Source organism: Cotesia glomerata, linkage group LG3 (assembly GCF_020080835.1).
Source record: "Cotesia glomerata isolate CgM1 linkage group LG3, MPM_Cglom_v2.3, whole genome shotgun sequence".
Classification (NCBI taxonomy): domain Eukaryota; kingdom Metazoa; phylum Arthropoda; class Insecta; order Hymenoptera; family Braconidae; genus Cotesia; species Cotesia glomerata.
In genome coordinates, this window is record NC_058160.1 from 167,539 (window position 1) to 182,874 (window position 15,336).

The window sequence follows — 15,336 nt, forward strand, 5'->3', positions numbered from 1 at the left end:
GAGATTCAAAAAATTCTTGCAATTAAACTTTGCTACTACTAATAAAGTAATAAAATAATAACTAATTTATTATAAAAACATGGGTTTTATCATAATAACCATAAAGTAATAATAAACCAGTTAAAATAATCAATTAATCAATTACAATAAACTGAGTGGTTTGTACCGATAACTCATTAATAATAAATAATTTATAAATCATTGGTTTTTAAATTTAATTCATTGAATCATTTGTTTATTGTTAAATTAAAAAATTGAATAATGTTCAGATAATCGATTAATTATTATTTATAAATTAATTGTACTTTAAAATTTTATATTTATTTGCTATAATTAACAGTAATATATACAATGATCAAAAAAAAAAAAACTTTCAATAAATTTAAATTTTAAACATATAATTATTTTTCCTGTTGTTAATAATTTTTTCTTTTTAATTTTAAATATTATCACACTTTAGTTATAATTACATTGAATGTTTTTAATCAAAATTAATTACAAAAAAATTAATATATTAATCATTGTTAATTACTCAATGATCAATTTAACACGTATACTTTTAGTATTAATTAAAATTAAAATTACATTCATTATTATTAATATTATAAAACCAGTCTTATTAAAAAACGATAAATTAATAAATTTATTGCACAATTGAGCGAGTTATCACGTCAATCAGTAATTAGAACAATCAATAAATCGACATGGACATTTATACAGTTAACACGCGGTGGCATGAGCAATTATCGTTTGCATTAATTTTAAAATTAATTATCTTTATCTATTTTATTTAAATAAAATAAATGTTTATGTTTAATTAAAGGGAATTAATTTAACAAGTTGAGTAGATGTTGTTGTTGTTGTTAAATCATGAACTAGAAGGACAGTCGCGCTCGTCGCTGCCGTCTGAGCATTCGAGGAACCCATTGCAGACGCGCGACCGCGGAAGACACTCGCCCAAAGGACACCTGTGTCCTTTGCAGGTGGGTATCAACGGCCTCACGTCCTTCTGTTTCATTGACCTCTCGATCCACGGTAAATAATGAATCGTTTTTGTGTAAACACCGGGTCTCCCTGGTCTCGCACATCCGTAACCATTCGATGTAATACCGTGCAACGTGTACTTATCATTTGTTTTATCGCGACAAACAAATGGACCACCACTGTCTCCCATGCAGGCGTCTCTTCCCCCGTCTTTTAATCCCGCGCAGAGCATTCCTGATGTTATACGATACAGCGGTAAGAATAATGTTTTTCTTCTGCATTCTTCCGTTGATATCAGAGGCAGCTCCACTTCTTGAAGTGTATCAGCTGAAAATATTATTAATAATTAATAATAATATAATATTCACCAAACAAATAAGAAGCAAATAAAAAAGACGATATATTAATTACGGCTTCGTGTCTAAATTAATCCGTAATAATTTCTCGAGATAAAAATTTCTTCTCACTCAAAAATTTCTTCACTTAAAAAATTATCACAGAACAAGAAATTATTGCTGAGAATTTTTGTCGCGAGAAATTTTTCCATGAGAAAAAACAGACGGTCACCATTAATTACTAGCTATCTAAATTTGTTTCTTCATTTTCTATTTTTTAGTAAAATAAATTTATAAAATTTTGCACAAATAATAAGGACACGTAATATTCTCGGGTGCTGATTTTCTGTTCTCCTTTTTTTTTTTTTTTTTTTTTTGCCTCAATTATTTAATTTTAATTGGTAATTAAACTTACGGAATATGCGACCAATTTCAAATAATTGTCCCCATCCGGTTACTGTACATGTGGTCCCACTTTTAGGTTCGCTGTCTGGCAAACAAACGGGACGTACGTAATCGCTAAAAATGACGGGTCTTTCGAGACGCAAAAGTGCGACGTCGTTTATAAACCCGCTGTCGATATATTCTGGATGCAAATTTATGAAATCAAGCGTCAGTATTTGCTCGTGCGGACTCGGAAAATTTCCTCGTCGAGTAGCTCCTATCCTCGCTACCCAGTACTCGTTCTGAGCGCTGTAAGCCCATCAATCACCCAATAAATAAATTATAAAACAAAAATAATAAAAACTATCGAAATACTTACTTGTAAAAACAATGAGCGGCTGATAGAACCCATTTGTCACTAATTAAAGCGCCTCCACATTGATAATCACCTTCTTTGTAGAGTGCAACTTGCCAAGGCCAGCTTCCTGCTTCGGAACTGCCCCCTCCGACAATTCTGGAATGTCGAAAACTCCGTCTAATTTATTTATATATTACTTCCTATTTATTAGCATACCAACAACCGTGTATTTGCATTTCTTATCGCACTCGACATCGAGAACAATTATTTACCATTTATAAAAAATTACCTAGCCTGCGAAGTCGTTTGCGTTCTTATTCCGCACTCCAAACTCTTACATTTCACCTTCAGGACTTCTCCGCTCGGGCAATCCGATGTTTTGAATGTCAGACTTGTTTTATCCGGCAATTTGTCATTGAAGAATAAGCTGTAGTAGATTTGGTTACGTCCTTTTCGCTCCTCTATTACTTTTTCAACTTTTTCGTAATCTCTGAAAATAATTATATTTGTTAACGAGATAAACTTTTAAAAGTACAAATCAAAACTTACTGATAAGTAATAGCCTTGCAAACAGCCCGTCCAAGGTCTTCGATAGTCCAAATAGTTCTTTTGTCATCCAACAAACCATCTGTGCTATTTAAACACAATTTCCCCCATTTTCCATTTTTCCTTACACTCAAATATCCTCTGTCGCTGTAACTATTTATCTCCGTCCCCAAATTATTTTTAATATAACTGTAATCATTATTAAAACCATCCGGTTTTTTGTTCACCGGAATACTAACTTTTGTACTGAATCCTTTTTGATCATTATCAATGACATTTTTAGTTTTAGCATCAACAGCTATTTCTCTACCAAAAACTTTTGTGCTCTCCCCCACCCTCGTTTGTCTTCCGTCAAAATTACCAAACATTCCCGTGTTTAAAACACTCTTCTGAATCTCTTCCTTCAAAGTTTCTATTCTAAAAGTCGTAGCAACTGTTTCCACAGCTTCTTGATCTTCCAATTGGAAAGTCGAGTTAATTTTTTCCTTTCTTTCTTCCCAATTTGAAAATTTCTTCAAGCCACTTTTATTCTCCCCAAAATCATCATCATCATCATCATCATCAATTAGAGCCGCACATTTTTTCTCATCTTCACCTCCAGGACAATCTTTGTACCCATCACAAACTTTGACAACATCAATGCAAAACCTCGAATTCCCACAAACAAACTGGCCAACAGAGCACCAATCACACTGCGATTCGTCAGAATAGTCCCAACAATCTGGAATTCCGTCACAAATTTTTTGATGTAGTAACTGCGACCTCAGAAAGTCAGCACACGTGCAATTCGCTTCGTCCTCAGAATTCGCGCACTCTCCCAACATGTTACACCTCCCTGCAGCGGGAAGACACTTTCCGTCTGGGCATTTGAATCCCTTGCAGCTTTCAGAATTTTCTTCTGCAACCTCTTCTTCATCTTTAACAACTTTATTGAGGACTTTCTTATGAACTTCAATTCCGTCCCTACTTAGCGTAACTTCGCTGCTGAAATTTCCCGCAACTGTTTTATTCCCCATCGCAACATCCGCAAATTTCTTCAGCTCCTCAACATCTACAAAATTCTTATGATTTTTATCAATTTCTGGAAACTTTGTCACCTTCGTGCTATTCTTTCCTTTCACAGAATCTGAATCCGTTCTAACCTCAGCCAACTTTCTCAGTTTCTCCAAAATCGCCTCCTTTTCCTGCGTCGAAATTTTTCGATCAAAAGACTGCAGAGTCTTTAAATCAAACATTTCCAAATCACTAGGACTAATTTGGTCACTAAATGACCGATTTTCAGAATTCGCTCCTTCAGAATTTTTCCCGTTTTCTTCTTCTTCATTATTATGAATTATCGGCGGTGAAGTAGAATTGGTGACATCAAAGCTTAAAACGACATTGTTAGTCCTAACTTTTGTGGAAACTTTGGTGCTAATCGACGTAACGACTTCTACAATACTCTGGATCGGTCTATACTCCTCCACATTCGACGGTTTGCTCTCGAGATCTTTAGTACTGAATAACTTCTCCAACAATTCACTGCTTCTAATACTACCCTCATCCATTAGCGACTTTTGGATTTCCGTAACATTTGGCACGCGCGAATTGGCATCCCGATTTTCATCCCTCACAATGTTCGCCTTCAAAGTTTCATTGTAAGTCTTTTTCTGCTCCACTTCAGGCTTAGTTTCGTTGTTCCACGTCCAAATAAACAGCTCCGGAGTTTGAGTTTGACCCTCCGTTGTTTGATCCTCCAAAATTTCAGAAGCCACAGTAGCTTGTTGAAGATCCATTTTCTCAGTATCAAAATTGGTGTGCAGCAACTCAGCATCAATCTCAGTAGTGCTCAGAGTCATAACCTTATCATCATCAATCCGGTCCATCGAATCTGATGGAATAAGATCAACTTCAGTAGCACTAAAATCTTCATATTTTGCATTATAATTACTTTCATTAATTATCTTTTCACCTTCGCTTTTTTCAATTTGAACCTTTTCTGGATTCAAATTGATCTTATCTACAGGAATAGTGTGCCTAAAAGGTTTCAAGGTCCCCGAATGCTCCACCAGACTAGGATTGCTCTCTCCGTTCAAATTAGGAGTTTTGTAGCTCGTGTAAATCGGCTGCTTTTCATCTTTCTCCTGAACTTTCTCCGGCAGAGCCGCAATATCCGAAAACTTGTTCCTTGACTCTAGATCCAGCTCCAAGTCCAATTCCGAAACAGGCTCTGCTATTCCAACCCCCGAAATTTCAGGAAATTCAGGAGTCAGCAAAATCGGCTCCTCAGTTTCTATAATCGGATGCTTCGAATCAACTGGCTTGAAATTCTGAGTCCCGGAAGTTCCCACATGCAAATTGAAAGTTTCTGGAGGAAGTTGGCCAGAGACTTCAATCTCCGGTTTCTCAATTTCTTCTACCCCGGGAATTTTATTTTTGAACTTCCCATTGGGCCTGAAGTTCACCATTTCTTGCGGGACTATTCTGTCATGAGGGAAATCCGTGTCCTGCATATCAACAGGCGATAAAGCTACCGCAGGAAGGTTGAATTTGATCGCTGGGACAGGAGTGGTTAAAGAAATCTTCTCTATTTCAATGGAACTTTCAGTTTTCGCCCCAGAATCTTCCAGTTTTGACTCTTGACTGTAACTGGGTATGATTGGACGCCAGGGGGATTCTTCAAAGTCTGGCTGTGGAAAACTGTTAAAAGGCTTTTTGGTAGTTGTTGTAGTAGTAGTAGTAGTAGTAGTTGTTGTTTTTGTTGTTGTTGTAGGGGAAGTAGTAGTACTTTTTTCTTTCCAACTAACTGAACTAGTAATTTCTTCAGTTGTCGTTTTTTTTTCAACCTTTGCTTCCTTTTTTATTTCGATGACTCCTGATTCGATTTTGGTTTCAGTTTTTTGAACTTGAGAACTAACCTCGGTGGTGGTTTTGGTAGCCACGGGATTGATTTTGGTCGCCTGGTAGGTTCCCTGGATAGTCGGAATATTCGCAAAGTCAATGTCAGCCTCGCTGGGCTCCATCTTGGCGGGTTTTGAATTTAGATTTGGTTTCGATTTGGTGTTGATTAGAAGCGTGTTGTTTCTGGAGGGACGGAGAAGTCCATTTTTGGTTATCATCGCGTTGCGCTGGGACACCAGGGGTTTTTGCGTCCTCGGAGAAACATCGGTGAGTCCTGGAAAAGGACATAAATAAATAAATAAATAAATAAATAAACAAATAAATAAATAAATAAGGAAGGTTAATTTAATTGACATAAGCTTGTCTACAAAGTAGATGAGTAATTAAATTTGATTGAATGTGTTAATGTTTTTATTTTATTTTAGTAGTTAATTTGATTTGATATTATATTTAATTGATGGTAATTTTAATTACTGCGGACGATGATGTTGGTGAGATCTAGTTCCATGTCATTGAAGAGTGATGAAGATGAGTAGGTTTCTTGAGCAATTATATCCTGTACGGTTTCTTCGACGTTAGTTATGCTACGGGGAATCTTTCTTCTGTCCAGGTACAACCTGAAAAAGACCTTGAGCGTGCCATTCTCGAATCTGTCTATGATAGCTTGCTTGAACGAGGGTCCAAGGACACTTCTTTTGAAGAGCGCGTCAAACTATAAACGACAAAAGAATTTATTTATTTATTTATAACTATAAATGTGTGTTGCTTTATTTAGTCTAATTTATTATCTTACATATTTTTCAGGGTAAAATAATATAGCAACATACTTATATGTATTTATATTTATTTTATTGGTGCTTTGAATTATTGTTTTTGTCGGTATGTCATGCGAAATATTACTGCGCTAAGACCATACAAGAGACTGAGGACTAAGAACTAAGAACTAAGATACCAAAGCAAATACAATTTGACTCACTATGTTTTTGTATTTGCGTTCCTTCTCGCGGAATACCATGCTCGTATTTAGTTTTAGCATCGGATTATACTTTTCTCCTCTGTTAATCCGTATGCTGCAGGAGAACACAAGTACCGCTGGAAAAGTTTTTTTTTGTTTGTTATTTTTTTTTATGTTTAGAAAATTTTTTTGAGAAAAACACTTTTTGGAAATACTTACCGTTGGTCGAGTCGGATCTCATGGCTGAAAAATATTTTTTTTTCATTAGTAATAATAATAATATATTTTTTTTTTTTTATTTTTTTTTATTTTAACCCCGCTTTTCAGACTTCTGTCTCGATGGGGGTCCGGCCGAGACCGGAAGGGGACTCCAGGCTGATCGGTACATTAAGTTTGGCGGTATTACATACTTTTTTAGCCTGGAGAGTAATGCGGCGATCGGCCGACTTTGGGGAAACTGCACGCATTTGCCTGTGCCCCACCGGTAGCACAGGGCTTGGGGAAACCATCGAAAAACCCAAATCTGTACAGCCCGGCGTGAGTTACGAGCACCGATGTTCACTGAAAATTAAATTTCAGCTCACACCGGGATTCGAACCCACGCCTCACCAGTCCCAAGTAAGCATGACAAGCATTATACCGCTTAGCCATGGGACTGGCAATAATAATAATAATAATAATAATATTATTATATTTAGTAGTTATTTTTGGTTTTAAACTTACCTCCCATCCATAAAGCAAGCCCGGCAATAGCTACTACTACAATTATTACTAATAATGCTGCTATTATGAGCACGGCGCTGCCAACTTTCCATCTGGCGTTCCGGTGTGTTTTTGAAGGATGTGGAGGTACACGTGACCATGCTGATCTCGGTGGTAAATAATAGTCATTCTGAAAAAAATAATACATTGTTTTTTGAGACAATATTTTAATAAAAATTTTAAAATTGTGCTATAAAATTTCAAGTAAACTTTTATGAAAAAACTTGCCAAGTCGTATATAAAAGAGTACACAAAGTACTTTGTCGTAACTATGAAATATCAAGACAATTCCGAGTCTAGTGTAGCGAATTTGTTTTATTATAATTTATAAATATTAAAAAACCGTATTAAATTTACGATACTGTCCGTAGCGGTATTTTGTAAGGACATTCATCGTGCAGAACACAAATGGTCTGTGCCGTTATGAACGTCATCATGGTCATCGGCAATGTGTTTAGAATTTTTATAACTCGCGGCAGAACAATCACGACAATCACTATTAATAGTATATTATAGGCATAAACAACCCCGCAACAAATATCATCAATTATAATAATAATAATAATAAATTATATAATAAAATGATTTTCATAATATATAAAATTATAAATTATAATAATTACAAACTACAAGTGCTCTTAATTAGTGTATTATATTAAATATTCCCTTAAATATTATTATACTATAAAAATAAGGCAGAAGCATTAATGTTGAGCATAAATACTGTTAGCTCTCAGTCACGCTTAAGTATTTTCATTCACATCTGCTTCTTAATTCAAATCAACACATTTCAGGATGTTTGTTTTTTATTCACTAATTATTATACATAAATAAAATTTTTAATCAAAAAATTTTTAGTAGACATTTAATTTTAAAAAAACCAGACAGTTTTTCGTAATAAATTTTTCAAAGATAAAAATTAATCACAAAACACCTGCTGTAGCATCCTGAAATATAAGATTAAAAAAAAAAAAAAAAGTTCTATTTGATCAGAGTTTGTCTGAAAAAATTTTACTCCGAGTTTTTTATCTAAAAATCTCACCGTCCATTAACATCAGGAATGTCGGTAAATAAAGAAAAGCCTCGTATTAAATAAAGAGTGATGCTGGTAGAGTATAAAATAGTGGCTGCTCGAGAACGATTACTCCGACTCGATAGAATCCCTTCAAGCTGATCGCAATTATTTTTTACTTTAGCGTAGTAAAACAGAAACAATAAAAGTTAAGTATTGAAGCAGAAACTCATTTAATAAAAAATAACTACGACAGAATTTACTGATGAATAGATGAAGGACAAGATTAAAAAAATATACCGATTATATTATGATATATTAGACCCTGATCGGTGCTTAGTCAGATTACCGATCCTATTGTGGGAAGCAATTAAATGACGTATCTTATCATATATTATGCATGCATTTATCTAGGTCAATGGCTATAATCTAGATCGCGATGGTCGTCCTTAAATATTCATCGGCTCCTAAGAAAATAACATTGATATAATAATAAATAATAAATAATAGAATAAAAACAAAGCTTAGAAGGTTTGCCGAGTAAAAATAAAAGCGCATTGTTGAATTGAAGATTGATGCATCTTCTCGTTCTCGGTACTCAACAGCTCACTTACACTGTGATACCAAGCATGACAAACTACTCGGATCACAGAGCGTGGTAACAGCTACATGGCGACTCATAAAACATCATTAGCCCTTACTAAATTACTAGATAATAACTTGCGGAAGTGACACCCTCATATTTAGTCTGGGCTTTAATTTAGATTCATACGTTTTTTTTTTTTTATCTTGTTTAGTTTTTTCTTAATTGTCTCGGGTAATTATTGTGATTTGTTAATTTATTTTTGGTTTTTGTCAAGGTAAATTTATTTGCTGGCGTTTTTATTTTTTTAAAGATAATAAAGATTTTAATTTTAGTGAAAATCTATTATTTTGCCATAAAACTCATCTTATTTCTATAAAACTTGAACCGGGGAACCGGGGAACCGGGGAAAAAATAGTGAATATTATTCGAGGTATTTATAATAATTAAAACAACAAAATAATGAATAATGAATAATAAATAAAACGTTAAAAAGGCACGTATAGATGCAAATGAATTCAGCGGCGTGACTCGGTGATTTCCGGTGTATCGTATTCGTGCATGATCATGTTTAGAACCGGCTACTGCACTTGCAGGAATTTATTTAACTATCGCTGTTACTTTGATTATTTTATAATATCATTTAATTCGCTATTCCCATTATTTATAAATTTATAAATTTACAAATAAACGGAAGCGTCGACACACAAAGCTCAATAATTTCAATTTGAGATTATCCAGACACCTCAAATAGTTATCCTGATTCTTATGTTTAATGCATGAGGTAGGTAAATATAAATACAAATAAGGGGAAATAAAAGTCTAACAGAGAGCAGACAGAATATATATTTATATATTTATAAGTTAAGTGTAAGATCGAGTGAAGATGTAATGTAAAGAGGGTAAATAACCGTCTAGAGACCGAGTCTAAGGCTTCATTAGCGAGACAAGGACATTAATATATATCGAGAGCGACCTTGAAGGATCTTTGCACTCGTCGCATCTTCCAACTCGTCGAAGGACGTACACTTTACGTCTAGGTCATGATCCTCTGATCAGCCCTACACTTATCTTTAAATAAATAAATTATTTATTTATTATTTATAGAATTTATTGCTTTCGGCCAAAGGCTTTATTATTTTTATTGTTTTCAATATATCTTTTTTAATCATTCTCATTACATCTCTTAGTAATTCATTTTTTTTCACTGACTTTACAGTGGGATTAACAATAATAAAATTTATTACTTAAAAAATTTTCAGATTAATAATAATAATATTCATTATTATTTTAACAGAAAGAAAATTGAAATTAATGTCAAGAATTATATTTAAAATTAAAAAATTCTCAGGGTAACATAATCGTAACAATGCGAATTGTTGGTTCTAAAAATAAATAATCTTATATTAAGTAATAGCCTCTCATATACAACAATTTATAATTATATAATTCGAACAACAATTAAACCAATCATACCAACAGAATATTAGGCCAATGAACCTAACTGTTGATCATTGTAAACTATAACCGCTTCGGGTCATAATTTCAAGGATAATATAGGTCCATCGATCACGGCATCATCATCATCATCATCATCATCATCATCTTCTTAGGTCACTTCGGTAATTAAGCTCGAAAAAATCCTTGTGATTGCTGTTTTTTATTAAACTTTTTACCGCATTCGCGTGCGATATATTTTGATTGCACCAGACTTACGGAACTCTATTTAATGGAAAACGGTTTTAAAAACGAGATTGAAGTTCAGTCGGGTATGATGTAGACTGTAATCTATTCTATATTGATGACTCTTTATTTCTCATTGTTAACCTTGTTACGCAATCGGATTAAAGCAAGCTTTTGCTTTAACTTTTTATAAAAAATTACAACGAATAGTAAATAGCAATTTATAATTTATAATTTATAATAAACAAACGGAACGGAACAAAATGAAATGAAAAATTGAGTTCACTTGGAACTAGGCGTGATCTATTCCCACACCTTGTACTTGTACTTGACTTCAAAGTTAATATAGTTTTGCTGAGATGAGAAAATAGTTTTGGTCTAATACTAATGATTAGCTTGAATACTTGAATAATTTGTTAAAGTCTCCGTAAATAATAGTAATATAGTACTGAGAATCCAACACTTCAAGGCTCGTTTATTTATTTATCATTATTATTATTACATTAATAGCAATAATAAATAATAAATACTTTTGATGGTCTGTTGGCAAGATGAAGATGAAAACTAATCATGCGTTTCCAACTAAACAGATATTTTAATTATGTAAACATTGTAATGTTGTAATCACCGGCTGTCTTCGGTTAAATAACTGGATGTTTATGTACTATAACTATACACTAAGTGCTTTTCTAATACTATATAAGTAATTGTTTGCCGTATACATTAATGTTAGTGATTATAATTATTTATTATTTGAGATAAATAACTGGTGATGAATGAGGTGCAAAAATATTCGCTTTTAGGCTTTTAATTGGGATTAATTAATTTGTTGATTTAATTTGCCATTGTTGAGGTTTTGATAAATGGTGGGAAGTTATTAATTGAATTTTTATAAATTTTTCAGTCGTGGGTACTTTTTAGATTTATTTTTATTTATACAGACTAATTAAATAATATAGTAAGTACTTGACTTTCGTGATTATTAAATCTTTTAGCAGTATAAAATTCCGAAAAAAAGTCATTGACCGAAAGAAGATAATATTATTATTTTGGATAGTAGTGGAAGTTGCCGGTGACTAGTCACGGGTAACCTGTTATGTTTATATAGATGTGTAAATTTGATTTAAAACGACGGATTAGAGGTTTAAAGGAATATTATTATAACCGTGGAACTGTAATATAGTAATACATGTTGTGTTATGTGTTATGCGTAATATTTAGTAGAGCTGAGCCCGAATGACTATAAAGAATGTGAATTCAAATTCCACTGGCTAAGTAGGTGTAAAAATGGTGTATTGGCAAAAATCCAAAGTGAACTTGAAGTAGGTTAAGTGTGACGTATGATAATGACGATAAATATAATGGTGTACGTGTGTTTCTTCTCATTTCACATGATGATCGGTTAGTAGGAGCAAGGAGCATTCTCTCTCCATTACACGCTCTTTGACTCTCTAGCTCGTTTGGTATTCCACCCGAAGTATGCCAGCGAATAACTGTATCCTAGTGTCGAAGACCGGGTCTCTCTCCCTGGTCCTCACTGTTTAGTTCGTCTCCTCGTTCTCACAGCTCATAGGAGCCGATATCGCTAGGACCTTAGGTCAGTTTATCTCTACCACACCTCTACTTGTCTATATAATATGCTTCACATTTACTTATTTATTAATTACCGAATATTAAAAAAATTTTCAAGTTAATTCTTACCAATTACCAAAAATTTGCTTCTAATAATAACCCTCAGTTTTAACATCCTTATTAAAGCCCTCTATTTTCCATTTCCGCGTGGAAAATTACGGTACTTACAGCCAATTTAAAATGTAAATAAATTAACATGTGAAAAAAAAAAAAATAAATTGAAGCCCCTAACTTAAAAGTATACTAATTTGAGGTGAATATTTTCTGATGAATGGGTTAATGTCTCGGGGGTTCAGACTCATCAACTTCAGGCAGTTAAAAAGTTTAAATTTCTCAAGTGAAGTATTTTTTCCCGCGCCTCAGTCCCGAATTGGATACCATGCCAGTAGTTACTCTCATTCTCCTTCTTCAGCTCTTTTGGTCTCATCTTTTGGTCTCGCGGTCTCGGTAGTGCGATTAGCATAAAAGATAATCGCACTCCGCAACTCTGACTCGCTAACGGCGTTCAAAACGACGCTCCCTTTACTTATTTTATTTTATTTTTTTACTCCTTCTATTCTCTATCTTGCTCGCGGGTCGGCTTTCAGGGCCTGAGAAAGACGAGTTCAAACTACTCTCCACACACATGGATCTTATATATATTTATCAATGTTACTTTTTACTCTTACTATTACACATTACATATTATATTATATTTTACCAGAGCAACTTTGCTCGGTACTTATACTTGCAATCAAAACTCTAAATCTTGATTATTAAGTATTTTTATAAATAAAAATTATAACTTTAATTATTTTTAAAATTAAAAAATATGTGAGATTTTAGATCAGGAAATGTACAATGTAAATTTATAAGTAAAGTACACTCGACTAATACAACAGGAAGGATTAAAATAAAAGTAAGCAAGTGTACATACAAGTGTTGGCTAATGTAAGTGTGAACTTGAAAACCTCGGGCCTTATGCAATTCTTTCTCCAACGGGAGAGTCAAGGTTGAGGTTCCCGTGTATGTTCTATTATGTTTATCTGCACCAAGTTATGGCTAAGCTCCTCTTACTCTAGCACTAGTTCTTATTCTGTATAAATGCATGTACTGCGTTATAAATGATAGCTATTGTTCTAACTGTTTTTGTTTTAATTGTTCATGGGAAGGAAAATTCGTCAGCAGTGAGGTTTTTTTTTTTTTACGGTGTTTATTGTTTTATTTTTCTAGGTCATGTTAGCTTTTTATTACGATGTTTTTGCGGAGCAACACGTGCCATTGACATTCTTTGGAATTTTTCAAGGATTTTTTTTTTTTCTCTTTGTTTGGTTTAATTAGTCATTTATTTTACATAAAGTAGTTAATTATTTTAGGAGTTTTGACTTTATAATAGATAGTTTTGAATAATTTTTTATAAAATATTAAATTAATTAAACCATAAATAGACAAACAACTTACCTGATAAGGATAAATACCAGGGCGATAATAATTAGGAGTAGTCAAAGCCGGGTGACTTTTACTACTGCCGCACATAGACGCCATTTTAAAAATAATTTGTTTAGTTTTTATCAATTGTTATTATTAATAAAAGTTTGTGTTTACTTAGGGTAATTCAATCCTCGAGTATATTTGTTCATTTTTATACCGCGTCATGCTGGTTTTATCACTCTTAAATAAAATTGTTTATCAAAGACTTGACTGGAATGAAAATTAAGAGACTCAAACGCTCGGGTAGGAAATGTAAGATATAATATTTAATATTTATTATTAAAGATGATGGAACAATATTTATGTATGATTATTATTTTATTTTATTTTGATCATCACTTGTAATTTATTCACTGGAGATTCACACTCGAAGGTCGTGCGAAACTTGCTCAATAATTTTTATAAATAGTTATTATCACGACCGGTAATGATAATGATAATAATAGTCCTCAAGTTCAACAGAAGACACAGAGCTGCTTTAAATAAAATAGTTAATAAAAATAATTTTCACTTATCCATCCGTAAGTAAGTTCATTGATCTGACATTTAACACTGAGTAGTAATTATTTCCTCATCTACCAGTTTATGAATTTATCGAATGCAATCTCGCGGTCATTAGCCCCGTGAGAATATTCATCGAAATGTCAAATGAATTTTCGCGTTCAAACTATTATTAAGTTGGAGTGTTAACTGTTATTGATTTGAGTAATTGATTGAAACTACCGATTTCAATAATTTCAGTAATTTATAATTTTTATTGGGGTCGGTTGTTGAGGAATCGGCATGGGTAGTTATAGTTATATATATATATATATATATATACATATATCTAGCAGTATGATAACGCGACGTCTTTATTTCAAGACGGTTGACCACCGACTGACGACTGGACGATCTTCACCGCCATTCTTCATCTTCATTCTTTTACTAAAGCCGTACACCGGCAACTCCCCTGCTACACTCTGCTACACTATCTCACCTTCCCATTCCTACCTCTGCATTCGAGTCAACTACTTTAGCTTGCTGGCTTTAGCTTTAGCTTTAGCTTTAGTATTAACTTTGGTCGACGGTGTATGGGTCTAGGTAAACGTGTATTATCTTGTAGGTATACGATGATTCAACCAACAACATCTCTTGCATCCATTCTAACATCTATTTGCTTTATTTTTTTGTTTATTCATTTAATTTTTTTAAATTATAATAACAAAAATTTTTTAGTTTCCTCAAAAATCATATTTTATAAAAACTCTATATAATTGTAACTAAAAACAAAATTAATTTTTTTTTTTTTCACACTTTGAAATCAACAACTAATAAATATTAGTTTCTATATCAAATATTATACAACTGATATAAAAAAAAACCTCAAAAATTTTATCTGTCTAATAAAAATATTACACTGATAAAAAAGTTAATTTAATTTTGAAGAAAACTTAAACTCAAAATTCCCCTAAATGATTCTCTTGGTTACAGATTTTTCTCTTTATATCAATCAAGTTAATTTTTTAGTCCTTAATAGCCGTGATTCGAAAAAAGTAACAATAAAATAACACGTTTGGAGTGTTGAAAACAAATATTTATCCTCTGTTGGAATAAAAGTAAGTAGTTATGTATAAATAAGGCTTGGAAATAAAAGCGTCTAGGAAAGGATAAAAGGTAAAAAAAAAAAAAAAAAAAAAAAAAAAAAAAATAGGCGTAAATGACCTGTGGATGGGTGAGGTTACAGAATTCCATTTATAATTTCTTCCCTCT

At 32.9% G+C, this 15,336-nt stretch overlaps 1 protein-coding gene across 2 annotated transcripts; it reads right to left on the reverse strand.

Moving 5' to 3' along the window:
* Positions 1-591: 591 nt before the first annotated feature.
* On the reverse strand, positions 592-14,509 carry LOC123261832. Of its 2 annotated transcripts, none has more exons than XM_044723668.1 (10): positions 13,555-14,509; positions 7,166-7,334; positions 6,662-6,685; positions 6,464-6,579; positions 5,962-6,199; positions 2,611-5,761; positions 2,351-2,551; positions 2,083-2,238; positions 1,735-2,012; positions 592-1,311 (listed from the first exon to the last, which is right to left on the reverse strand). In XM_044723668.1, the coding sequence occupies exons 1-10, from the start codon at positions 13,636-13,638 to the stop codon at positions 869-871; spliced, it is 4,860 nt and encodes a 1,619-aa protein (XP_044579603.1). In that variant the 5' UTR covers positions 13,639-14,509; the 3' UTR covers positions 592-868. The 2 variants fall into 2 exon arrangements, with proteins under 2 accessions (XP_044579603.1, XP_044579604.1); XM_044723669.1 differs by having other exon boundaries at positions 2,083-2,217; positions 13,555-14,508.
* Between the last annotated feature and the right edge of the window lie 827 nt (positions 14,510-15,336).